Genomic DNA, 26,844 nt, shown 5'->3' with positions numbered 1-26,844 from the left:
CGACAATCCACACAGTATGTTTGGGAAATGTTGATGTATTATAACTCCATGCTGTCTGCTCCATTATTGGGATAAAATAGTTAAGGACTTTATTCACTAGATACACAAGATTAATCCGTTTCCATAATAACTTCTCTGTTAATTCTTTACTGCACTGATGCGCATTGACCCATTGTAATTTATTCATTTTTAAATCAATGCCTGCTAACCAATGAGGATATTATTTTACTGTACTTCCTCGCAACAACAGCGCTTGAATTAGAAACCATGCCGTTCATCGCTGTGTTCACCCAATGGTCCACTTTCGCCACGAAGCGCTTTTTCGCCAATCAGGGAAGCAAACATAGAGTTCGCTGCATTACCGTAAGGGACCTCAATACGAACCAATAGTTGTTGGTTATTGGTGTAAACAAACGTATCTGTCCAATCACATTGACCAGGAGGTTTGCCCTTGTCACTGACGTCACCAGCTGCTGGAACACCTTTTTTGAGTGCCAGGAACAGAGAGGAGATGAGAGGTGTTAGACCCGGAGGAATTGAGAGGGTGATAAAATAAATAACAAAACAAAGGATTTAATTGTGCGCTTTCCTTATTTTATGGCTCCATTACCAAATTTAATAACTGGACGTTGTCTTTTACGGAGATGAGTAGGCTATTATGTTTCTTCGAAGTTTGCTTTTAGCCTCAGAACGTTAACGAAGTTCTGTCCCGAAGTTTATGGTAGCTGTTAGCTAACGTTAGCTTGGTCCACCGTTAGTCCACGGTACCGCCCCGGTGTATCTTTCAACATCCAGGGGCCCGGTTGTCTTCCCTCTCACGCGGCCACGCTTAAGAATATGGTGTCGTGGATGATCTCAAGAACCGTTGTGTAAGTAGACATTTTGATTTAGATTAAACATAAAGTCAGCTAGCAGCTAACAGTTAGGTAGCTAGTTAGCTAATGGGTTGGGGACTATGTTACTAGCGTGAATGGATGACATTGGGTCCCAACTTTGTTTGTCTGGTTAGCACTAGCTAGCAGACATTGTAGCTAATGCTAGCTGTCTTGTCTAGCTGCCTTAGTTGTTACACACATACTTTCATACGCCTAGCTAGCTGTTCAGAGTTTTACCTTTTAGGGAAACGCGCTCATTAGAGGGTTATCTTATAGGCTACAATCTCCAATAAAAATACTTGCAACTATTAATGAGTTAATGTAGTAATGTAATGTTTATTAGTTGTGGAAGATGCTATCACAGGCATTTTTGAAACCAATATAGTTATCAAGCTATGTAGAGGTAGAAAGCTAACTTGAGGAGGTAGCAGGCCCCATCCAATAGTAATAGTAAAAGAATACTTTAGCTGACTACCAATGTGGACATGGGGTGGTACATTTTGGGAGAAAATGTGTTTACGTCCATTGGCCAGACAGACGGGAATTCTGTACCAGGTGGGAGGAGAGAAGAGATTGTTCTTGGTTGTCGTAAGGATTCTCTCTGGTCTTACCATATCTTCTTGTTTTCATGTTTCCAAGTGCCTACACCTACCCATCACATTCAGTATGTTGTGAATTATTATGGTCTGCCTTTTAAGACAAGTGATAAATACATTTGATTCCAATATTTCATATTTAGCTTCAAACAAACATGAAGACACCAACTTGGAATAAGCTAGTCACTCAGTGTATTTATAGCCCACATAAGGTGAATTCAAAAATAGTCAGTAGGAGTAGCTCCTATTCTGGTAGCAACATAACTCAGGTATTTATATACATATCAAGTCCAGGGCTGGTTATTTAAGTGGTTCATTTAATCATCAATAATAAAACATAGCTGTAAACACAGGTATTCTAGCAAATTTGCCACCCACAGTCTAATACTCTTTTCTTGACCCCGAGTCACAAGATCCCATTCTTCAGCGATGCGTGTATAACAAGTTTATCTGGACTGCTGAGATAGAACTTGACAGTTGACAGGGCCTAACACTCCCAGATCAGAAACTGTCAAGGTGTTTCACTTGCTTTTACGTAAGACATATTTAGTAGTTTAGAAGTATTATTCCCTGTTGATGTTTGCACATTATCTAGGCTAATACAGAATTGATTTTGTAACCTACAGGAACTTTCCTATCTTTGATTGGTAATCAAAGCATACTTATCTTGTTAGCCTAATAGAGTTAATTTCTTAAAACCAGTTTGACAATCTGCTAGGTGTAAGGCCAGTGTGTGGGCATAGCCTATGACATAGGGTGGGCCTACATGGCTTAATGGAGCAAAGTTGAGCTATGATGTTGTAGCAAAACAATTCCTTTCTGTTTTTAGTTAAGGTATATATATTTTTGGGCATTGGTATTCATTACTGGATAGTGACAGTTTGAGATGGGAAATGTACGGGAGAGAGAGAGGGGAGGAAATGCAGGAAATGGCCCAAGTCTGAAATCAAACTGTGGTACGCACTCTTAACCAGTAAGCCACTGGCCCGGCCCGCCCCTGTATTTTCTGAAGGGGAAAAGTAATCAGTCTCTCTCCTGGTCTTGATCTGAAACCAGATGTTGGAACTTGGAACTCCAGATCTCTGGATCTTTAGAATTCTCCCCTGCAGCCCTCCTCTCTCCTCATCTGGCTCAGCTCCCAGCCCTGTGTGCACGCTAGGTGTACAGTGTCAGGAAACCAGGAACGTTGACCTAGAGCAGAATGTCAGGGCCCGTTGGAGGGGTTTATTTTTTCAGCTGCTTGGCTGCCAGAGACCAGAGAGGCCCCTAGTTTTCACAAAAATGGTTTTAAGAACGTTCTCGGCGGGCCCTCATTTCCTTCTCATGTGTGGTTTAATGGAGAGATGCCCCTCTCTGCGAGAACAGACGCTGGAAAGGTAGTGGGCTGCAGGCTACAGTCGGGTTGTTTTCTTTGAGATGAGGGCTATTGTGTAATCTTCGTTTTTCACTAGCAGTGGAAGGGACACTTTGTTTCTCAGACACAGACAGGTAAACAATATGTCTCTAGGTTCTGCCTGAATCCTTACTACACACCAGAGACCTGCATGTTTTGGCCGAGCAGTAGGCTTTAACCTATTTTGTTCAGCGATTTTCAGAGTTACAGAGTATTAATACTCAGATCTAGTTGTGGCAGAGTATGTAATGCACGATAGGCACATGCTTCTCTGACAGGTGTCTCTGTCAGCTGGATTAGTTATGGCATTGCATTTGTACTCTGTACATCAGTACTTTCTGTTGCCCTGAACATGGACTTTTGTGTTCCACAGTTACATTGCAGCAAAGCCAATTAACTGCCCTACCAGATATAGTAAATTTAGCTGATGTGGAGCAGCTAAATGTGGAGCAACTGATAAGCGAGCTTATCAGTTGTGTCTTTTACCATGCTATTTATTATGCTGCCATGTTGCAAGTTACATCAACTGTTGTTTGCAGGCCAATGTTCCTATTACCGGTACTGTTGCTCATGTTCTAGGTGAGACGGTATAGCATGGCTGAGATCAGGGCCGGCCCAAGGAATAAGCGAACTAAGCGGCTGCTTAGGGCCCCCGTGGCCCTCAGAGGGCCCCCGAGATCAAATGTAACAGTTTAATGTAATTTTTTAAATAAAAAGTGACGCCGAGGGGCCCCCAAATCAATTCTGCTTAAGGCCACATAAAGGCTTGGGCCAGCCCTGGCTGAGATTGTTGGGTCCTAGTCAAATGTTCCAGTAAAGAAGCTTGTATGACGAGGGGATTTTCCTTTTACTCATATGCATTGCTGTTTGGCTGTTTCCAATCCGTGGGCAGACAGCAGTTGAGTTGGCTGCCTTGAGACAAGTCCCTCTTTTCCCCTGCTTTAACACTCACAGTCCCAGTAGACCGAGATGCTTTCCATCGGAACGTTTCACAGATTGTATTGATAATGTGGCAGCAGCGGAATAGTGTTGATGCCATTTAAGTGGTAAGCTAGGTTTGTCCGTAAGAGCGTTATCCATGGGAACATTTCACTTCCTGGAGGGGAAAGCCCCAGAGCAGATGGTAATTGTAGCCTACCTGCTGCAGTGTCGTTGTTACGCTGTCAATCAAGTGGCTGCATATTTGCTTTCCTTGGACTAGTCTGGGTGTGTTGCAAAAAAGGTGCAAACATTATATACTGAAGAGTGCATTTTGAATTACCCGCGAAGGGTGTGTTTAGGATGGGTTTGTCACTCAAGACTGTGCAGCTTGAATGCTGTTATTAAAGCTAGCCAGTCTTTTGTTCATTGTTGTGGGTGGAAGAGGACTCTGGCAGTCAAAGCTGATTAGCTTTGTGACCAAATGAGCAGAGAAATACCTGTTATTAACCTGACAACAGGCCACCATTAATACAAGTACCAGATTAGCAGTTATACAGACATTCAAATTACAGCTTGTTACACCCTTGTTGTGAGGACGAGGTCCACTGTAGCTTAGAGACCATTGTTGGATGGAGAGTGATGAGAGTGTGTGTATGGGGGGGGGGGGGGGGGGAGACAACCGTGGCCTGCCTACAATCTGTTCTGCTGTCTCCATGGAAACAGCAGGAAAATAAACAGCGGCCTCTTGCCTGGCTGAGGTGGATCTTTGGATGGAGGCCATGAAACATAAAACTAGGGGAGAGTTTCCCCGTTGTATAAATACTCTGCCCCTCTCTCTCTCTCTCTCTCTCACTCACTCTCACTCTATCTCTCTCTTTCTCTCGACACTAGTCCACATCAACTCAACTCCTGGGGGGGTGAGGTGGAAAACCTGTGTATTAGTCATTGTCTCTTACAAAAGTGTTCTGTCATGATGTTCTGTAACTCACAGGAATCTGTGCAGACCAGATGATTTATCATTCTGTGTTTTTCAGATATGGAGCTAGCCAGACAGACATATGCTGTAATAGCAAGCTTGAGTAGAAAGTCGTTTCCTATCTTTCCTCGCCTTGACGGTTAAAGGGAAGCTGTGAGGCCTCCTATGTTATACCAGGCTATATTGGCACTACTGTCAGTGTTGGAGGAGATTCAACACTGGATCACAGTTAAATGTGGCTTCGGAAAGCCTGCAAGGCAAAGGAGAGTATGGTCACTTAAATAGTGGTGCTGCTGAGTGCACTGGTACAGCAGAGTGACTGCCAGTCTGGCTCAGGGATGGAGCTTACGTTACAATCTGAAATGTCAGGGAGTGTCCTCTACAGCAGATCTGTCAAGGGCACCAGAATGACTCGATCAGATGTAGAGGCCTTTTCTGAACCAGAGCTTCTGCATAGTCGTCGTGATCGTGTCTCTGCGGGCTTTGTTTACCGTTCAGTGTTTTTGCATTGCTAAATGCACCATTACATTGGTTGGGTCTGCAGGCCACACATGCAAATAGCCATGGTAACTGCCTGGCAGGGAGAGTGGCTCAACAGACACTGTGTGTGTGAGGACACTGTCAGACTTGTTTTACAAGGTATGACTACAATAGTGCTGTCAAGTCTCACGAGTCTCAAAGGTCTTCTTAGAGGGAGAAAAGGGACTCTTTGTCCTGCGAAGGGTTTCGGTGGCAGAATAGCAAGAAGGAACACTCGCTGGAAAACACCGACCACAGCATAAACACTGCGGTCTTTATACGAGTTGGAGGTTATGGAGGGTTTGGCTCAGAACTCAACATTTAGTGTAATAATGTATCGTGGTAATTCATTCTTCATTAATCCTCTTCTCTGTTGTACACAGGCTGGTCTTTGGCACCCTGTATCCGGCCTACTACTCTTACAAAGCAGTGAAGACCAAAAACGTCAAGGAATATGTAAGTAGGAATACATTTATCTTATTGCTGGTTAGGTTGTGACTGGGTCGGAAACAAATGTGTGTATGGGAATGTCGGGTCTGATTAGGTAACACATAATGTCATATAGTAGTTTATACCTGGGTGGGTCCACTGACTGTTCAGTACAAGCCCAGACATGTCACTGTGTTTCTCTCTCATTCCTTATATCCTGTTCTGTTTTTCTCCCTCCCCCAAACACGCCCTCCCAGTCTCGTTGCAGTGCTCTTTGTGCTCATGTTTGTCCTTAAATGAATGACCTGAGCAGGTGCCCAGTTGGTAGGCTGATTTAGCTCCTGCCAACCCTCATGTCATTTATAGACAACAATGGTTTGACCTTTCAGAGGGGTAGAGAGAGTTTGGCAGAAGATCTGTCTGTCTTTATTCTCCAGCATTGTAATGTGTTTACAGATAACTCAGAGCAAAAACATAAAAGGGTGTGAAAGGGATGTGGAACAGTGTGTTCAGAACAGTTTGCTCTGTGCTTCAGATGGGAAGATTGCTTGTCTATTCTTACTTTTTTCCTATTCTTTCATGTAAAAGTAGACTTGTGCTGTCCTCGAGAGATTGGTGTGCAGCTCAGTCTGACATCTGATTTCTTCAGCTGGTTCCAGTGGCAGGCAGCAGTGTAGAGCAGTGTGTTCCTACTGGGAAAAGGTTCACCAGGACAGAGGAGCCCTCAGGCACGAACAGACGACTCACTACCTTCCAGCCTTCCATTCTCTGCACCCAGCACCAGCCACCTATCCTCCTCCTCCCCCCCCCCCCTCCGTCACTTCTCTGCTTCATCTTTCTCCTCCTCCTGTCCTCTCCCCTAACCTTCCTCCTCGTCTTCCACTCCTTGGAAAAGCTTGCCTGTCTGCCTGTCACAGTATCTGTTACTAAAGCATCTTATCTGTAAAGCATAGCTCGCTACAGTAAATGTCCATAGAACTATCTGTCTTTTAGGGCGCCTAAGCTCCACTACATCACATCCCCTAACCTTATCACAAGTTGAACATCACTTTACTGCTGAGCCATGCATTGCACGTGCCACAAAGAAAGTGGGGTGGGGGTAAATTTGCAGTTGTGTAATGTAACTCATTGCAATTTACCTACAAGATACAGAAGTGACTTGGCGAGGACATTTGTTGACAGCAGGTTCGGCAAAAAAAAGATTAGCTAGGAAAGGTGGCTTTGACGTGACTAACAAGATTGCCTACAGAAGCATTAGCTTAGCTCTAGCAGTTGGCTGGTTACATATATACATGTTAAGATTAGCTACCAAGGCTGTTGGCTATATTCAGCATTGTGTCTGCTTTCCTGCTGGATGCCAAGTTAATCAGATCCAAACTCTGTAATAGTCTGACTGCTCTAGAGCTCAAGAATAACCACTAACTTTGCACATTAGGATGAGGGGAAAATGGCAAGGGCTGACATGTACTATCAGATAATGGACTGTGTGTCAGTAAAATTAGTGCAGTACAGCTACTTAACAAGGCTGGTTTCATTGGTTGTCCTGTTTAAATTAAGTTTATCCAGATAAGTTCAATTGATTAAACACATTTAGCGGCCCATGAAGAGGCCAGGAAAGGCTGCCTTTAGAATGCTACTTAGAGAATGTTCTCTTCACAAGGGTTCTAGGTGGAGGGTTAATCTAACTGAGTTTGCAGGTCCATTTAACTGCTGGTTTCTGTGGAAAGGGAATAAAGAAGAGCATTCCACCGGCAGCCAGGGCCGTTTTAGAACATGTCACGACGGCTGCGCTCTAGTTTGTCTTCAAACACGCAGTAAATGTCAGAGTAGTAATTGAGAAAAACTCTGAGTTGACCCAGAATAGCCCTGGATAGATCCTGCTTTGTGTTGCTAGCTTACGGTTTTATGCTGCTAGAGGAGGGTTTGTTCTGAAGTGGGGTGAAAATGGGTTTAAGATCAAAGGAAAGATCTCACTCGGACCTCCTTATATTGTTTATAGCCTAGATATAAAAGGTGAGACGATTTCTTCAAAGTACAGTATTGTTCTTGTGTAAGGTGCATAGCTTAACTGTATCCCTAGTACACTTAGAGTATAGGCTTGAATTGGCACACATTAAGGTGGTGATTTTACTCTCTTCTTTACCTCAGTAATATTATTTTATTCACATTTTTGTCTTGGTGTTTCAGGTTCATTCATCTCACAGGTGTAGTGTGTCATTAGAGCAGTGGGGCTCACTGCAGGTCACCATGGCTCCTGGCTGTCATCTAATGAATAATGTAGTTCAAACAAGTTCAACAGCTCATGTGTTTACACCTCTGGGCTACATTGTTCCACTCCCATGGTCTGTTTACAGCTGAACTACTGTGAATCAATGCTTGATTTGGAGCGGAGCAGTTTGGTTGCCAGCTAGTTTATTTCATGACCGATAGCTATGTCTACTGTAGTTAAAGAGGCTAGGATATCCACAGATGGAACCAAATTGAGTCTCAGACCATTTTATAACCAACTGTAAAGCAATTTGAATGTTTTAGATAGTTGAATTTGTGTTTTTACTAGACAGCACACTGAAACATAGTCAAACTATGTATTTCTTGATTGATAATATCCTATGCCTGTAGCTGAAATGGAGGCTTCAGGCTATTTATCATTCTGTGGGGTCAGAGGTCAGCCCCTAATGTTATGAACCCCATGACTGAATGTAAAACTGTCAGAGGGGGTAAGATCAATGGTGAGAAAGAGAATAAGATTGACTCACTTGTCGATTGGATAGACTAGGCCTAATACAATTATCTCTCTTTCTCTGTGTTCCTCTCTCTCTCTCTTTTATCTCCCTCTATTTTTCTCTTCTCTCTCCCTTTTATTCGTATTCCATCTCCCTCATCCTCTCCCTCCCTCCGCCCTGTCCTGGGTGCAGTGCATTGATCACCCCCATGGCGAGTCACGGGGCTGCTGGGAGTTCACTGTGAGGCCACCAATTAAAAGGCAAGGGCCTGAGCCTGCTCTGAGCCCTGAGCCTGGACTAGGCTGCCTGTCAGGCTGCTAATTCCTGCTGTGAACAGCCCAGCCCACATTCATCTGACTGAGCTCACTCAGGCTGAACACATCGGCTAATACCTCCAGAGACACACAGGCCTGTCTAGGCTGGGGGCTAGAGCCAGCAAGCCTCTGTCTGTCTGTCTGTCTGTCAGTCTCTGTCTTTCTGTCCGCCCCACTTTACCTTTTGAAATTGAAATTCTTTAGAAAGCCCCTGTGTTGTGGTGGAGAGGTAGATGGGGAGAGATGGAAGGAATACCAAGTAGGGTGGTTAGGGACCGTCTCTCTGTCTGGCTGGAGGTTTTCTGTTTCCCGGCTCCTCTCCTCTTCAGCTGAACCAAGGTGGCCTGCATTGGGGTCATGTGATCACTACAGTCATTTAGATAAACAAAATGATATTGATCTCGCTCTGGATCCCAGTAATGTTCATTTCAAGGATTATCATCTATTGATCACGTTGCTTGTCCCCCTCAGGTGCGCTGGATGATGTACTGGATCGTGTTCGCTCTCTACACCGTGGTAGAGACCATTACAGACCTCACACTAGCCTGGTAAGACTGACTGGGAACACATACTTATATTGGTTAGTTAATGTGATTAGTTAACACATCAACATTAGTTTGTTAATGCTCTCATTTCGGTTGATTGCCACTGATTGTGTTAATGCATACCAACAAGGAATCCCAGAGCCTTTTTTTGATTGGTATGTTGTCCCTGGTCAGGGAAACCACAAGAAACCAATCAAGGTTTATTGAAATGAAGTTGCCCTACTTTTAATTGGGGAGCTTGGGAAATTAATGTGTGGGAATACAGTTTTAATGAGTCTGATTATAGGCAATGATTAATTGGATGTTTGGTGATCATTTTTTTGTTGTTGTGTGTGTGTAGGTTTCCTCTTTATTATGAGATCAAGATAGCGTTTGTTATCTGGCTGCTGTCCCCCTACACACGAGGAGCCAGCCTCATCTACAGGAAGTGTCTGCACCCTCTCCTGTCCTCCAGAGAACAGGTAATACTATCTCTCTCTCTCTCTCTCTCTCTCTCTCTCTCTCTCTCTCTCTCTCTCTCTCTCTCTCTCTCTCTCTCTCTCTCTCTCTTTCTCTTCCTGTCTCTTTCTCTCTCTCCCCGTCTCTTTCTCTCTTTCTCTCTCTCTCCCTGTCTCTTTCTCTCTCTCTCCACCCTTCCCCCCTGCTCTCCTCCTGCTCCTCTCTCTCTCTCTCTCTCTCTCTCTCTCTCTCTCTCTGTCTCTATCTGTCTCTCCCCCCCACATGAGGCTGCATTACACTGGAAGCCATCTCTTATTTGTTCAGAGACTATAGATATATATTTGACACTGGTCATTTCTTGAGTACGGGTTGACCACGGAGGCCTACTCGCACAGCCATATGCTCTGCTGCAGCCCTCAGCCTCTCCTGTCCTGTGTTGTGCAGGAGATAGATGACTACATCGTCCAGGCCAAAGAGCGGAGCTACGAGACCATGGTGAACTTCGGCAAGCAGGGCCTAAGTATAGCAGCGACCGCAGCCGTCTCCGCAGCTGTCAAGGCAAGTGCAAAGCTGCAAGAGTAAAAGTGTGTGTGTGTGTGTGTGTGTGGGGGGGGGGGGGGGGGGGGTTGTGTTGAATGCTTCTGCTCACAGAAGTGTGCATGTCCTTGTGGTGGGAGTGAGTAGGAGTGAGAGTATGCATGTATTGTGTGTGTGTGTGGGTGAGACTGTCTCTCTCCAAGGTGCGTTGACACAGAGGCTCGTTCCAGACTCTGTAGCCCCCCCCCCCCCCCCTCTCTTTTGGCCCTTTTACTGTACTAGGGAAGCCTACTGTGGTTGCATCAGCATTGCACACTGCTATCTCTCTCTGAGACACAACACAAGTGAGTGGCTCATAAGCTTCCTGGCGATAATAAGATCTCCCGGAGTCTAGAGCCATTAATCTTCCAGGGCTCTTGTGAACTCAGATATGTTTGGACAGAGCTCCGCTGACCATAAAAGGTTGATATGAGATGAATAGTATTATATTATGCAACTCCAGTGGCTAAATATTACAAGAGCAGGATATAGGGATTTCCCTCGACTTAGGCCTGCGCCGAGACGAGTGGAGAGGAATATGATGCAAAAAGCAGTTTCCTAACCGTGGTTTGGACTGAAAGCACACTCCAACACTGCTTCTGCTCTGCCACAGGAAGGAGAGCGAGGAAGGGTAGGTGAGGGAACGGAGAGAAGGGGAGGGGTGGGGGGGTAGCTTTGAGGAGCGAGAGAGATCAAAAGCTAGGGGTGGGTGATATAAAAGAGTACATGGAAGATAGAGAGAGCAAGTAAGAGTTGGAGGAATGGAAAGAAAGTTCCACTCTAGAACGGCTTGGCTTTAAGTTTGTCAGCTTTGAGCTGCACATCTCATGGAGTATTCTTATAAAACCTCACATCTCTGCTCGACTTATATTAACTAGTCCACTGGTCACACAGTCAACACTCTCCCCTTTCTCCTTCCCTCTTCCTCTCCTCCCTCCCTCCCTCTCCTCTACCCTCACCCTCTCTCCCTACGTCTGTCTGTGTATCCTAACCTTGGTGTCAATCTCTCTCTCCTTGCGGGACTGTGGCCCTGTGGTCTGGTCCACTAGGCCCCCTGTCCCCCTGGCCCCCCAGCTCTCTGAGGTACAGTACTGGTGACAGCATGGAGGATATGCCCCCCACCCACTTTCAGTAGCCTCATACCCATCCACACCCCAGACCCATTGTCTGACTTTGTTTTCCCCTTATGTCCTTTTCCCCCCCCCCTCTCTTTTTTTTCGTCTTTGGTCTGTGCGTTTGTGATCTTGTAAAGTTCTCTCATTTTCTTTTTTGTTTTTGTTGTGAAGCCAAGTTGTAGGCCTGGTGTACTGTACACATGTTACAGTTAGTGACTAATGATGATATAACGGTAGCGCGTGCACACACACTCCATCTGTCCGTGTTTGAGTCATCCGCTGATGTTAACATGTAGGAGAACAGTGTATAAAACACCCAGTGGATCTCCAGTAGATAGTTTGTCTGTTATGGTTTGACACACCAACACTCCATCCACTCTCCTTCAACAGCCATCTGCATGTGTTTGTACCAGTGTTGCAATGTCGCCCCTGTGATCCTTATTAGCACCAGATACTATAACAAAAGGATAACTATGTTGGTCTCTCTCTCTCTCTCTCTCTCTCTCTCTCTCGCTCTCTGTGTGTGTGTGTGTGTGTGTGTGTGTGTGTGCGCGCAGGGACAGGGGGCCATCACAGAAAAGCTGAGGAGTTTCAGTATGCACGACCTGACCCAGATCCCCCACAACGATGCTGTTGGCCAGCTGTACCCAGGCTACAGCAACCCTGCCACCGCCCGCAGGGCACAGAACGCCGACACAATCGATGGCGCAGGTAGAGTAGCACTCACGCACAACGCTTCCATGTTCCAGACGTCACTCAGATGCCGAGACGTGTAGGAACAAGGCACTGTTTCTTCCTGCCATACCAACCCACCTGACACACCTAGCAGCGCATGCACAGACCCACACACACACCCTCCAAATCTAGCACACCAAGCTTGTTATACTGGTCGTGTAATCATTAACGCAGAGGAAACACATTTCCCACCGTTTCTAAACATGCCAAAGTCCAGAATATGAGCTGCTCTGGTTGTAATCTACTCTCTCTGGTCTGGTTTATCCTGGTCTGGTCTAATCTGGTCTGGTCTATCATGGTATGGTCTTGTCTGTCCTGGTGTGGACTGGTCTGGTTTTGTCTAGCCTGGTGGAAGAGGAGGAGGATTGAGTCTGAGAGGATGACTCTTTGTTCTGTTGCTGCCTGGGAGTCGTAGGCATGTAGACAACCACTGCCCTTATTTCTGCATTATCCATAAAGGAACCAGAACAATCACGCTCTCTGGCGTGCGTGTGTGCGTGCGCACTCTCCTGTATCATAATGAGTGATAATGTCTGGCGGAGCCACGCTAAAGGTCTAGAGAAGCTCTCTCTCTCTCTCTCTCTCTCTCTCTCCTCTCTCTCTCTCTCTCTCTCTCTCTCTCTCTCTCTCTCTCTCTCTCTCTCTCTCTCTCTCTCTCTCTCTCTCTCTCACTCGTCAGATGAAGGCCACCTCCCATCCCCAGCACTCTCTCTCTCTCTCTCTCTAGTGCTGAGCTGAATACCTAATGTCCTCCTCTGTCTGTCTATGCTAATGCCTCCTCCTTACCGCCTGCCTGCGTTACCGCCTGGCTGGCCGGCCGCCGGCCTGCGTGTTTGAAATTCTGCCGACGTCCCAAGTCATTTCTATCGGCAGCATCTGCAATGAAGTCGTCACACACAGGGAGCTTCTAAATGCCACGCGTTGATGAAGACAGGAGAGATGGGGCTTCTGTCAATGTCAAACCGATTAACAAATATGTTAATTACAATGTTGGGCATGGAAGGGAAAGGGGGGGGAAAGCATTTGCGACGTTACATGTGTGCCGTGCGTGTGTGTGTTTATGCACTCATTTGTGCGAAGCAGCAGGGGTCATATGAGGAGTCTGGCTGGCACGTGCTGTTCCATTGTTCTGTTCTCAGTGAGGAGCAGAGGCTAGGAGAGGCTAGGAGAGGCCAGGAGAGGCCAGGAGAGGCTGCGTGGGAGACAGAGAGAGTCAGAGTGTCACACGGGAGGTTATAATGCGGGAGGAGGGTCGTTATGTTTTAGCCCAGGCATGACCGTGGTCTCTTGTTGTTCCTCTGTCTGTCACAGAACACAGCAGAGGAAATGGCAGGTCCTTTATTGGATGAGAGTCTGGCCTGCTGGCTCTGGGTCAGACTGTTGGGTCCTGGGGCCTGGGAGCTCTGCAGCTCTGACACCAGGAGAGTCTGGGCTTGCATGAAGAAGCTGTCCAGTTTGACATGACAGAGCTTTTAGCCTCGATGAAGCTTAAATTCACAATAGGAATACTTTCTTGGGTTGCAGGGAGGCTAAAGCTAAATCTGAAGTCTGAACTCACCGTGGAAAATGAACAGTGGTTTGTGAACGCGGCCAGGAAACAGAGATATTGGAATAATGGGAAGCAGATGTGGGTGGAAGGAAACAAACAAAAGAGGCTTGGAGGAGGTGGCAGCTGTTCCTGTGTGGCTGTTGCCACCTAGTGGACAGAAAGGGAAACAATGCATTGGCTCTAAAAAGTAGTCTGTGTATTAGTGCCCCAGGTAAAGGGGTTCTCCTTAGGTCCTTGCTCCTGTGTTTATCCAAAGTGTGTGTGTGTTAAAATGGCAGGACATACGCACACATCTAGAGATATGTAAAGTAGTATCTGTTCTCCTGATGTGTGTGTGTGTGTGTGTTCTCTAGAGTACTATGAATATGAGCAGGATGACAGGACAGACGAGGAGACGGAGCCCACGTTCTCCGAGGACGAGGCCGTGACACAGAGAGGCCTGAGGCGTTCCCAGAGTGTCAAGATCACGCGTTCCAAAGGCCGCAAGGACGTAAGGCATACACACACACACTTTATACACTGATATATATTTTTTCACTGTTGTTTTGGTGACTGATTTTGTCAAGCGAGAGTCAGTTTTGCTGCATGATTATCTCTGGTGTGTTATTGAACAAAGGACTGTAACTTTACTGGACTGTAACTGTAGCTAACTAACAGTTATTTGGCTTTTCCTACAGGTGCGATATGGATCTCTGAAGATCAAGGGCAAGAAGAGGCCTTTGTTGAGCTCTGTAAACTACGGAATATGACTTAGACCGGAAGTAGGAAGTGACTACTCACACAACAGAGCATGATGTCATCAGAAAGGGACACTTGTTTTTTCTGATGTTTATACATGTGTTTAAGGGTTTTCTTTTCATGCTGTAAGCAAACTCATTTTTAAATTAACAATTGAAAATGTAACATATTTATTACCTAAGTCTTACTCTGTATGGACACATGTGTGCAGCCTCATTGTCAAAACTACAGCTGTTTTTCAAACCAATGCTAAGGATTTTGTTGGTGTTAGTATTAACAGTTTATCCCAAAATCTAAAATACACATTCTTCCTCTGTAGTGCTATTTATCTGGATTGTTTTGGTGTGAGTTTGGGAGAATGTTTTATGGGGCACTTTGACCACCAGACATTCAAAACTGAGCAACTCATACAAAAACAAACTACTCAAAATCTAGATTAATAAATACCACAATCGGTAAGAGGACAAAATGTATTTTAGATTTTCGGGTGAACTGTACATTTCTTTTTCTGGATATGCAATTTTAGACACAAGTATGTTAGAGTGGAGCTTCCGCATTTCTTTTAGTGAGTAATGTTTAATGAGTAGCAGCAGTTTGCCTTTCTCCTATGTTTTGGTGTGAGTATATATTTTATTGCTGCTTGTATGACATGCTGCCTTTTAGAGACATTAGTCATACATCCTAATAATGAAAACTGACACATGAAACCATAGTTACCACATCAGACCAAAAGTGTCCTTTATTCCTTGTAAAAAAAATAAAGCAATAATATACCAATGATGAGCATGAAAGGGAGTAGAGAACCACGAGAGGGTGAGTGAGCTTGTGTTAGATGTTTAGGTGTGTTTGTATTGACAACCTGCCACAGGCCAATTCTGCTTTTTTTGGAGACACTTAACAAAACCAAGTGACTATGTAAATTACCACCCACTGCACATTCTTCTTCCAAATGTTTTAATGTGTGTCATCTCATTCTAGAATGTAATACCCATTTTTGGGGACCTTTTAAAATGCTCACATGGAAGCGAGACTAATACCAAAGCTTTATCTACTTAACCAGCCTTGTCTGGGGTTCATCTGTGTGTGGGTATGAATGATGTGGGTGGGGTTGTATTATATGTAAATGCAAAACATGAATAAAAGTTTGTTGAGAAACTAAAAGTAGGACTGAGAATTATTTTCAGTTTCATTACAAATGGTAGTGAAAAGTCTGAACTAAATCAATACATTGTCGTGTGGTTTCACCCATGTCTACATGCCAGCAGCAAGCAGTGAGGCTAATGATAAAACTATATATTTTACAATTAGTTGTTATATTTTGTTTCACCAGACAATTCAGATGGAAGAGGTTGTCACCACTCTGATGCTATTGAGAGGCAAACTTCTATGATATCTCAGAGGTGTAGCTGGTTACATTGTAAACCTAAAGTAATAAGTGGATTACATTTGCTGGCCCTCTGTCACACTGTATAGAATATACGGGTGAATGAACTAGCTAGTGTCGTGGTAATCCTGGTGGCCACGGGCTCATTGTTATACATTGTCTTTCTTATTAAGTCCAGTCTCATCCACATAAGACACCTCACACAAGTTAAAATAGTCATTTTATTATCTTCACAATCATATACATACAGCTAGCACTGTCATTCATGCATCACCAAAAAAAGACTAAATGACATATCAGTCATGACATTTGATAACACATTTGTAGATTTTTATATCACACAAAATACAAAAGAAAACCAAAAGACTAGGATGCACCCTGATTACTGTTGTAAACTGATAAATTATGTTACATTTTAATTAAATAAAAGACAAAAGAACATGGTGGATTTGGTTCCCTCTACATAAAAACATATCTCCTGCCGAACTGCATTTGCTGATCAGCTGCATCCAAGGCCTTGTTCTGCTTCTCTAAAAATGCAACCTTGCTTTACTACTCTGAGAGATCACTAATTTGACAACACTGGATGGCAGCCAGATATGTTAATAAGCATTTTCCATGTCAATCATGTTGGACCAGAGATTATTACCAACATTACATGAGGCAGGAAGGATGCATTTTTGGGGAATTTAAACAAGGTTGAAAAGTTAGTGTCTTCAGGCGAGTCTGGCACAAGTATATGACCTTAAGTTCCATATACAGTAAGCTACAACCTCCTGATGTACACACTCTCTCTCACACACACATACACACACACACAAGGTTCAATGTATCTCAAGGACATAGTCATCATGCCCATTCTGCATAATATAAACAGAATTAAGTTTACCTGAAAATGGTGCAGTTGTGGTTTTACACAATCAACTCACAACCGACTGACAAAAACTAATTACAGTACAATTTTAAAATAATACAGAATAAAGGAAAGCAAGTATACCTCACGCAGGGAAAATAAATGCTTTGCACTTTGTTAGGTTGCTCTGCGTGAAGTGAAGCTGGCTCCACCAGCCCAGATCCAGCTAACTGGCTTCTACTAGTCAGGCAGCTAGGCTTCCTATATAAGGCAAATAAAAACGACTCGCGTGCACGCTGTACGCTTTTATGCTGCCATAGAAAAATAGAAATGCCAAAGAAACATTAAAAGGCTGTATTGTGGGGCTTGGGGGGCTTATACAGCATTATTTTTTTTATTTTTAAAATTCTCATTCAAGCTCCCATCCAGGTCATAAATTGAGTGAGGTGGTAGGTGGGGGAGAAGGAGGTGTGAAGTAGTCAGGAGGAGGGCAGTGGAAACTGCAGGTGTGCCATGAGTCATGACAGACAACCACAAAGACTCCTGTACCCATCTTCACTGCATAGGATCAGATGGTGTCAGAGGACCTCACACTTATCCCCTCACAGAAAGAGCAACACATGAAATACAACCAACACGTAAGCAATAAACACACAAAAGAACCTGTCATAACACACACACCTATCAAAGAGACCAGAGTCCATGAATGAAAGGATGGACACATCACACTGTAGAAGATGAAGGATTCACTGAGCAAGACAGAGGACAGACAGACAGACAGAGAGAGAGAGAGAGAGAGAGAGAGAGAGAGAGAGAGAGAGAGAGAGAGAGAGAGAGAGAGAGAGAAGAGGAACTCCTATTCAGTTCAGTCAGTCAGTCTACCAGCCAGTCAGGAGGCCACTGCAGATAGATTTCAGCAACAGTCTTGTCCCTTTAGCATTTCCACCTCACATCTCTTTAGTCTATCTCCCATTGATGCAGTGACTTTAGGATGACTAGAGAAAGGTTCAAAGGCACAGATTATTTTGCTCAAAGTTTCAGGCTGGCCACCACCCAATTCCATGCTCTCACCAAGAGAGCGAGCTGATCTGAAAGTGGATGGGTGCGTGTATGCGAGTATGTCCGTGTGGATGCAGACGGCTTGTACCTGTGTGTGTGTGTGTGTTTCCACCTGTGTGTCAGGGTGTCTCTGTCCTGTCACAGCTTGTCCCGCTCCATCAGCTCCCGCAGCTCGCGTTGGATGTCCTCAGGAAGCTCCAGGGCGGGCAGGTCCTCCAGAGCGATGTCCTGAGCAGGCATCTCCAGAGGCGGGAGCTGGGGGATGGCAATTTCTTTGGCCTTCCTGTCCTGACCCCCTCCTGCCCCCGGCAGCATCCACAGCTCCGAGCGTTCCACAAAGTCTGTGTCGGCCCCGTCGGCGTCGCGCCTCAGCCGGGTGTTCTCGCCGCGCAGCCTCTCGCTCTCCTGCGTCAGCTTCTCATTCTCCCCTACCAGGTGGTCCACCAGGCGCCGCAGGTTGGCGATGGTGGTCTGCTGCTCCTCCAGACGCGTCTTATCGTCCTTGGTGGCTTTGGAGCCCTGGCAGGGGGCGAGGGGCGGAGGGGAGCCCCGGTTCTGGAGCAGGTACAGCCAGGTGTCGTACTCCCTCTCCGGGCGCTGACCCGGACCAGGGGGAGAGAGGCCAGGCAGGCCGGGCTGAGCCTGGGCTTGGAGTTGGCCCTTGACCTGTGGGTGGTCTGTGGAGGACTGGCTGTGAAGCTTGTCCCGGGGCTTGGCCTCTCGTCTGGCTCTCTTCCAGCGCTCCTCAATCAGCCTCTGCTGCTTCACATGGCTGTCTCTCTGCAGCTCCATGGACAAACGTGCCTAAACAATCAACAACAAATAACAATAAACAAACACAAGTAGAAAAAAGCTGATCTAAGGCACGATAATTAACAGCTGAAGCACCACGCCTCAACTACCTAGCAGGGCAGGGGTATTATCCAAGTTCTTGGAAACAATGAGCCGGCAGTTCCATAGTAGGTCATCTCCCAATGGTGACAATGTATAATCGAGACTTGAATAAATGTGTAAAAATAACATGGGTTCATCAAGGGAGTGGGGTCCTCTATTACTGGAATTAAGTATAGTGTTAGAGGGGTCCTTGTCCTGTCCTGTGTTTTCAAAAAGTTTAGCTATTACCTAACAGCCTACAGTGTGTTTACTAAATATTGACCAAAAGGACGGATGGCAGGTCAGAGTGTTGGACCAACTGATAACATGACGGCGCAATTTCTCTCTCTTTGGCCCTCTCCAGCACTCATATGAGAACAAATGCAGTAGAATTTTTTTGTGAAAGCTTAGAATCTCTCACCTGCTCACACTCTGTCAGCATCATGGCATCCCTCAGCATGTCTGCAACAGAAAGACAGAGCAAGAGGAGAGCGAGAGAGAGCCAGATGGAAGCAGAGACGTTTACAATGACATGGTACAAAACACAAGACAGCTACACATCCGTAGTTACTGCAGTCACACAGTCCACCATACGTGATGTCCTACCTGCAGCCTTCCCATGACAGGAGATAGCTTCCTCATACTTCCCAGCTGCCAGCAAACGATCTGCCTTCCTGCATTGCTGGTGGGCCTAAAGAATGCATAGTGGTGGGAGCAAGTAGGAGAGCAGGGGAGAGAGCAGCAGGTGTTAGGGTTCTTAATATCTCTATGTTAGAAGCTATCCACTTTACAAACTGTTTTGCATACATCTATGTTACTGACAGTAGAGATGACCAAAGGACAATCAGATCTAAAGCCAGGTCCTCTAAATGTTCTACAGGCCAATTTGGAAGAAGATTAGGGGGTCTGACACAAGAAAACCTCAACTAATCTGGCAGTTGGACTTTCACACACTTTCGCTTCATGTTAGCTACATTGCAAGTAGGTTACCCATGCTAGCTGTGAAAAATAACTGATTATTGCTAGCTACAGTAGCTAATATTTCAAATCAAGCTTTCTTCGCTACTTCCTCTTTAGCAACAGATTGAGCTGCTACAGTAGTGTCACAGGCGTTCAAAGGTTGTATAACACTTTCCCCGATATTTTTATGACATACGAGACGAGTTAGCTTGGTTATATCAACAACGCGTTGCTTGACAGCTAGATCGTTATATAGCCGACAAGCTATCTAAGCTTCATGGCCAGATGTCCACAGATGGCTTTGTTTCGAGGACAAAATCCAAGGGCTTGCAGCTATGCAGGCTAGCTAGCTAGCTAGCTAGCTGACAACAACAAGCGGCAGCTGTCAAAGCAGGCAGCTAGCTAGCATTTCATAGCTAGCTAGCTAGCTGTTAGCAAGCAAGCTAGGTTGATATTGCAACATCACTTCAACAGAAACTTACAAGATTTAGAGGACTATCTGCTACCTCCATCTGAATATTATTCACGAATGGTAACTACATGAAAGTTGTCGCTGTCCCACACAGACGGTCATTGGCGCCTGCTAATTCTGCGACCATATATTCTGGTTCAGTCGGACAGCAAAGAATAAAAAACGGAGAAAATATGGGGCAACCCGCTAGCCGTTGCTATATTCAGAGCGTCATTTCCTATTATAGTTGCCAGGTTTGCCACGTAAGATTCCCCCTTGTCAATGGGTCTACGAACTTCCCTACAAGTCTAATTAGACTAATCATGAACATATATTGCCATTTGCCTGATGTTAAAATTCACACATTCACACATTTGGCTCAACAATAATACTAGTTATAACAGCACACCGTATATGTAATTAGAGAAGGAGAACTACTGGGGTTATATCCTATTACACCACTAGATGGAGCTCAAGTCTTGTCATCTGTGACTGGGCAGCAGACGAATGGACATCATGACCTGATACTGCAGACCTTGTCAGCAGTGTACAAGACACAAGCCCAGCACGCCATTTCCTCTAACGTATACCCAGGAGAGAAAAAGATCTGTACAGAATTTTTGGCAGGATGCCAGCAACTGTGACAGACATTCACTTCTCAGTTTGAACCAGTGTTATGAAAAAGACTTCTCTTGTCCAGTGCTGTTCTTTTTTGTTCTTTTTTGGGGGGGAATATGTGTTAGTACACATTGTTTTATTTCGTTTTATTTACCTAGCAATAGTATGCTTCACTTTATACTGAGCTATCTATGAGGTAAAAACTTGATAAATGTGACCTAGACCATGCCACCTGTGACCTTAAAGTTAACAAGTGGAGTATCAGATTAAAACAAATGTCACATGAACTATAAAGTAATAGAATCCTTGAGTAGAATAGAATATATCTACTTTCTTTCTCTCAAAAAACATTTGTTGTTTTTTCTTTTCTTTCTCCTAAAAACATTACTGCACAGCCCATTGCAAACCATACTACACGACATATGATTAATAAGATTATTATGTGTAATTATCTGTGTATATACTAGACTTTATGTAGACTGTGTGACTCCCTTGTTCTGACTAGAGAGCCCATCTATCCAGCATACACATGAATTTTCTAACAGGCTTAGTGTTCTGCAGCTCTGCAAGGACCTTACTGTTCCCCATACACTGACGTCCAGAAGGAGCCATCAGACTGGAACTCAGTGGGTGTCCCACCAAACAACAGACCAATGTGAATTTGAGTCATAACTCATTGAAAAATGGTGTTGTCCGTTCATGTACTGTGCATCAGAGCTGGGTGATAGTAGCATCATTGTTCCTTGAAGGGAGGTGCTCTGAGTGCACGCCGCTTCAGGAGCAAAGAGATTCTCTTTGCATGTTCTCTCTTTCCTTTCCTTTCTTTTCTTATCTTAACTTTTCATTTTTTCTCTTCTCTCCCTTTCGTTTTTTCTTTCCTCTGTGCACAAAGGGTAACAAGATCCATTTGTTATATTGAACATAGCCCTACACTCGGCTTCAATGACAAGGCTGAAGTTATATACTGTCCTGTATACTGTAGTACAGTCAGCATGCTTAGTCTGCATTGCCACCAACTCAAACACACACACACACACACACGCACACACACACACACACACAAACACACCTACACACACACACATACACACACGCAAACACACACACATACACACACGCACACACAAACACACACAAACACACACACAACCACACGCACACACACTCTCCGTCTGTATTGCTGAGGTGTCCGTCTCTGTCCACAGCTGTCAGGAGGGCAGGAAGCAGGTCCAGTGTGAGCTGTCATCCCCGTGAGGCCGGTAGAATACAGTGGAATGTGAGTGTAGGAGGGAGTTTGACACTGTCCTTTTACCTGCTGGCTGAAAAGTAATGATGAGCCAGCTCTAGCTTTTATAGGCTATGTCTCCTTAGGAGGCCTGGAGATCCTCTACCCACTCTCCGCCACTCTCTCTCTGGCCCTTCTCAGCCCCTCTTCCACCCCGGCCTTTGTTCCTCCAGGATTTCTGCTTAGGCTGGGCATTTCCAAGCATGTTCAGCTGTGGAGCAGGGCAGCGGCAGGTTCCTGTTGGGGTGTATGGAGAAGCCCACGAAGCCTCCCACACACAGACCTCCTCTGTAAAGAGAGAAAGGGGGAAATGGCAGGGAGCTTTGAAGACTCCCCTCCCTAGCAGGACAATGCACCCCCCCCTCAGGGAGCTAATGTGCTTAACAAATATGTCTTTCTTCTTACTACACATGTTAGGCTATCAGGCAGCCAGGCCTATGGAGGCCTGTCAGGTGTCCCTCCCACTCACAGACTTTGCCTCTCTGGCTACGACACACTGACCAGCACCAGCTCAGGCCTTCATGATCTCATCATTCACGTCTATGAGAGAGAGAACGGTGAGGTCGTCATTTTATCTTCAGAATCCAGTTAAGCTTTTAGCTTCAGAAAATATCTCACATTTGTGAACTGAATATCACAACTTGAGAGCAGCTGAATATCTTGATGAAAAAAAAGACTAGACTCGAGAGTGATTGTTCACACAACTGTTAATATTTGTTTATTATACAGTACATTATTTTAGCAGAGCCAACCAAATTTCGAATGGTGATTGTTTAATTTTGAGCCATGTAGATATACAAAAACTGTGAAATGTAATTGAAACCATAAAATGTCTGGTGTGCTTGCCAACAGGCTGGGTAGACAGATTGATAGAGTCATTAGCAGATGTTGGTGGACAGTTATTAATGAGGGGTTGAACTTGCAAGGCCAAAGGTAACCAAACTTTACACAGCGACGTGTGAGAGAGAGACTTCCATAGACCCACTGTCAAAACTGCCATTTGTCCGCCTATCGCTGAGATCATGACATGGCCTTTTTTCCCTTCAGAAATTAAATGAAAAGTTTAATCCAAAAAGAGGGAAACTGTAAGTTTGATCAAACTATAATACTGACTTAGAAGAATGATTTGTATTATCATCAAATTAATCATCAAATTAAAGATAATGCTTTAAAAACTAAATGAGATGATATGAGACTAAATTAAATAAGAAATGGTGTACACTGAGAGAGCGTAAGAGAGACAAAGAGAGAGAGAGAGAGAGAGATAAAGAGACACAGAGAGAGAGAGAGAGATAGGGAGAGAGAGAGAGATAGGGAGAGAGAGAGAGAGAGAGAGAGAGAGAGAGAGAGAGAGAGAGAGAGAGAGAGAGAGAGAGAGAGAGAGAGAGAGAGAGAGAGAGAGAGAGAGAAAGAGACAGAGAGAGAGAGAAAGAGAAAGAGAAAGAGAGACAGCATTTACAAAGTCTTAGGTATTGAGGTATTATTGCAACCATAACTCTACTGACAGCTGATGATGGGGAAAGATATAAAGAAATATGAGTAGTAAGATATTCTAGCGGATCTCTCATGCATCTTTTTTAAATGACGAAGATAACAATTTCTTCATGTCTTTATTACTGTCATGAGTTTTCAGTAATATGAATCCATACCTAAAAAGCAACAATCTGAACGAAAAAATGACATGGCAGGAGGATGCACTGTGGTGATTTTAGCTGACATGTACCAATGACGCATAAACATAAGGATGAAGCAGAAGAGCAAAGACACAAGCATCTCTGTGAAAACAACCCTCTCAGGCCCAGAGAGGAAGAGAGAAACTGACAGAGAGAAACACAGAGTGAGGAAGAGAGAGAGAGGGAGAGAGAGAGAGAGAGAGAGAGAGAGAGAGAGAGAGAGAGAGAGAGAGAGAGAGAGAGAGAGAGAGAGAGAGAGAGAGAGAGAGAGGGGATTCATCAAGTATGAGGTATTGAGGTATTATTGCAACCATAACTCTACTGACTGAGCTGATGATGGGGAAAGATGTAAATAATAATGAGTAATAAGATATTCTGTTGTAATTCAATCACTCATGCATCTTTTTAAACTGAAGGAGTGGTTATTTCTTATGTCTATATAATCAGCTGAATATGCGATATCATAAATTCCTATTATCTCCTGCCTGCCTTGACTTATTTTTGGTTTCCATTCTTTAAAATGATTTATTTCCCAGACTGTCTCTAGATCATTTTGTTTAATGTATTTATGTAACTCTGTACTGTATATACAGTACACTATGAACATGTATCATGGCAGGGCCAATGGGGCAGCCCTAAACCAATAATGCAGAACAACCACCACTAGAAAGTGACTCATGTGTTGCATATGATAACATTTGCTTTCTGCACTGAAAGTAGGAGGAGCTGTGAATTGTGTATGCCAACATTCACACTGAATACAGTTCCAAATATACATCCAAAACCTCATCAATATGCACACATCATCTTCCCTGCCCACTCATAAGATCATAAATGCCAAGCAGGCGGACAAACAGGCTGACAGACAGGAACACCTTGCTTTACATCTATGAAACAGACAGGCATACACACACAAACACGCACACACACACTGACACACACACGCACACAAACACTGACACACACAAACAGACAGTGGTGGGTGAAAGAAGGAAATCCCCCTCTCTAGGCCAGGCTCTCATTCTGAGTGGTTGTCAGTCTGACATTCTACCATACAGGATTTGACTAGATCACTGATGAGGAACAGATCCTTCTCCCTTTCACCTTTAATGCTAACATATTTACTCCTGACAGATGTAACACTGATGATTTGTGTTTATTTGTTTCCAAAGAGGTGACTTCGAAGTGTCACATACTGTAATACAGTTCTTATGCTGTGTGGGTTTACTGACTGTGATTGGCCCACTGTTGTGTATTTTGTAGCCCACGCGATTATAAGCTATTGAGGCGGCATTGGTGTCTAAGATAATAAATGGTACCGCATTCATTGTGGTTTGTAACAATACTATGAGCTTAGTGATGATGAAAACAGAACTGGTTTCTTATGGTGTAAAGCTTAATATTAGCATTTCTTAAAATAGCTTTATAAATTGTTTGTATGGCATTATCAGCCCACCTCTACCATTGATTCAGGAACCTTCCTCTCCATGCCCAGTATTGTTAATCTATAAATGAGTCAGTAGATAACATTCCAGCAAAAACTGTACATGAAACACTGCTCTTGTCCCAGCCAAAAGGTAAGACTTAGCTACAGTCTTTAATGGCAACAACAATAGAATGAACCATCAACTGTTTCCTGGTAAATACAACATGGCATGGGGAACAATACTATAATTGATCTCTTTTACTGCAGCAATTACTACGCTTATGTTCGTGGTTTGTTTGTGCCTCAATTCTCTCAATTCTATCCCAATACTGAGTCATAAGTAATGTGTCCATACTTCAAAACAAAAGATGAGATGGCAGAAGGATGCACGGTGGGGATTTTAGCTAGCATGTACCAATGACGCACAAACAGAAGGACAAAGTGGTAGAGCAAAGAGACAAGCATCTATGTCAAAACAACCCTCTCAGGCCCAGAGAGGAAGAGAGAAAAGGACAGAGAGAAAGACAGTGAGGGAGAGAGTGAAATAGAGGGGGGGGGAGAGAGAGAGCGAAGATACAAAGTGTGTGTGGGCCGGTCTATTTGTAGCTCACAGGAGCATATGATGGCTGAAATGACCCCACCCATCCTACCTGTCTTCCCCCACCTTACCACTCATTTAAATTCATCATCACAAAATGTTAGTGAAACAAACTCAAACCAAAACCAACGGGACAGTGAATATGGATCTAAGTTTGAGTGTCAACAGACTTTGAAGCCTCTAAGGGTGGCGCTTAATCTGTAAAACTTGGGGATGAGAGAATTGTTTGTTACAAAACTACCTTCACCGCAACATAGGCAAAGAGCATCTTATTAAAAAGAGACAGTGATTATACTGAATGGGTGGACCCTGATAATCACACTGACATCCATTGGTGATTAATGACCGACCTATAACCTTTAGGACAGGGTATAACCATCTCTTTATCTGCCAGAGGAAAGCCGATCGATCGCTGAAGATGAAGTGATGGATGCAAGTTCATCTTAATAAGGCCTGAAGATGATGATGAGATTCCCAACTCTCACATACACAAACACCTTGCCCAGATTCCATTATCTCCCTCATAATGATGCTTGTGAGCTCATATTTCTTCTGAATAAAATTGATTGGAAACAATACCTGCCCCTAAGTCTACCTAATGATGTTACAAATGAGTGGGAGACTCTGAAGGGGAATTTAGCCACCAAAGTCTTTCATTTAGTTGCTAACGAGTGGGAGGAGAGAGACATTACCAGCTTTCTGCTGTTTAAAAAAAGGTCTAAAAGTCGCTAATGCTTTTACAACAGAGTGGGAGTGAATTACAGAGTGCTAACCGCTGGTAGCTAATATCCATTTAATTGAATGCCATTCAGTTGAACAGACTGCGGTTGAACACAAGACTATTGTACTGTAAAACGATTTGCAAGGACTGAACATGGAATTTATCAAAGTTCATGCAGTTAATTTATTGTCATAATTCCTTTCTCACAGCTGTCAGTCTGGCTTGTTTGAAGAAGAACAGCACATGTGACACTTCTTATGAGCCCAGCTGGTACAGTGCATAGTGTACCAACTTGCTTTTTAGGAGAACACAACACGAGCAGCTTTCCTCCTTTAAAAACCTCATCCTGTCAAATAAAGAGGTAAATCACCCAGCACCTGCGTTTCATCATTTAGGAGAGAGAGAATTATAACATTTATTGGATTTCCTGTCACAGGAGAACAGGAGAAAAATCCACAGCATTTACATAAAAGAACCTGATCCATCTGCCTGCTTGCTCTT

General features: G+C 44.3%; 2 protein-coding genes across 2 annotated transcripts; one reads left to right on the top strand and one right to left on the bottom strand.

The window, feature by feature from the left end:
* The first annotated feature begins 480 nt into the window (after positions 1 to 480).
* reep3b (receptor accessory protein 3b) lies at positions 481 to 15,603 on the top strand. The gene is made up of 8 exons (XM_062474395.1): positions 481 to 869; positions 5,664 to 5,736; positions 9,218 to 9,294; positions 9,632 to 9,752; positions 10,174 to 10,287; positions 11,978 to 12,131; positions 14,058 to 14,194; positions 14,382 to 15,603. The coding sequence occupies exons 1-8, from the start codon at positions 838 to 840 to the stop codon at positions 14,451 to 14,453; spliced, it is 780 nt and encodes a 259-aa protein (XP_062330379.1). The 5' UTR covers positions 481 to 837; the 3' UTR covers positions 14,454 to 15,603.
* A 1,480-nt stretch (positions 15,604 to 17,083) lies between these two features.
* nrbf2b (nuclear receptor binding factor 2b) lies at positions 17,084 to 20,255 on the bottom strand. The gene is made up of 4 exons (XM_062474921.1): positions 20,054 to 20,255; positions 19,218 to 19,302; positions 19,033 to 19,073; positions 17,084 to 18,542 (listed from the first exon to the last, which is right to left on the bottom strand). The coding sequence occupies exons 1-4, from the start codon at positions 20,081 to 20,083 to the stop codon at positions 17,877 to 17,879; spliced, it is 822 nt and encodes a 273-aa protein (XP_062330905.1). The 5' UTR covers positions 20,084 to 20,255; the 3' UTR covers positions 17,084 to 17,876.
* Positions 20,256 to 26,844: the final 6,589 nt, after the last annotated feature.

The sequence above is a fragment of the Osmerus eperlanus genome, chromosome 12 (assembly GCF_963692335.1).
Source record: "Osmerus eperlanus chromosome 12, fOsmEpe2.1, whole genome shotgun sequence".
Lineage (NCBI taxonomy): Eukaryota > Metazoa > Chordata > Actinopteri > Osmeriformes > Osmeridae > Osmerus > Osmerus eperlanus.
This window is presented reverse-complemented; position numbering and strand designations above follow the sequence as displayed.

Excerpts from the sequence above, each read along its gene's own strand:
- reep3b (XM_062474395.1), top strand. The coding sequence starts at position 838 with ATGGTGTCGTGGATGATCTCAAGAACCGTTGT. Across the intron at positions 9,753-10,173 it reads TCCTGTCCTCCAGAGAACAG|GAGATAGATGACTACATCGT; the intron begins GTAATACTATCT and ends TGTGTTGTGCAG. Across the intron at positions 14,195-14,381 it reads GTTCCAAAGGCCGCAAGGAC|GTGCGATATGGATCTCTGAA; the intron begins GTAAGGCATACA and ends CTTTTCCTACAG.
- nrbf2b (XM_062474921.1), bottom strand. The coding sequence starts at position 20,083 with ATGGAGGTAGCAGATAGTCCTCTAAATCTT. Across the intron at positions 19,074-19,217 it reads CTGTCATGGGAAGGCTGCAG|ACATGCTGAGGGATGCCATG; the intron begins GTAGGACATCAC and ends TTTCTGTTGCAG. Across the intron at positions 18,543-19,032 it reads TGCTGACAGAGTGTGAGCAG|GCACGTTTGTCCATGGAGCT; the intron begins GTGAGAGATTCT and ends TTGATTGTTTAG.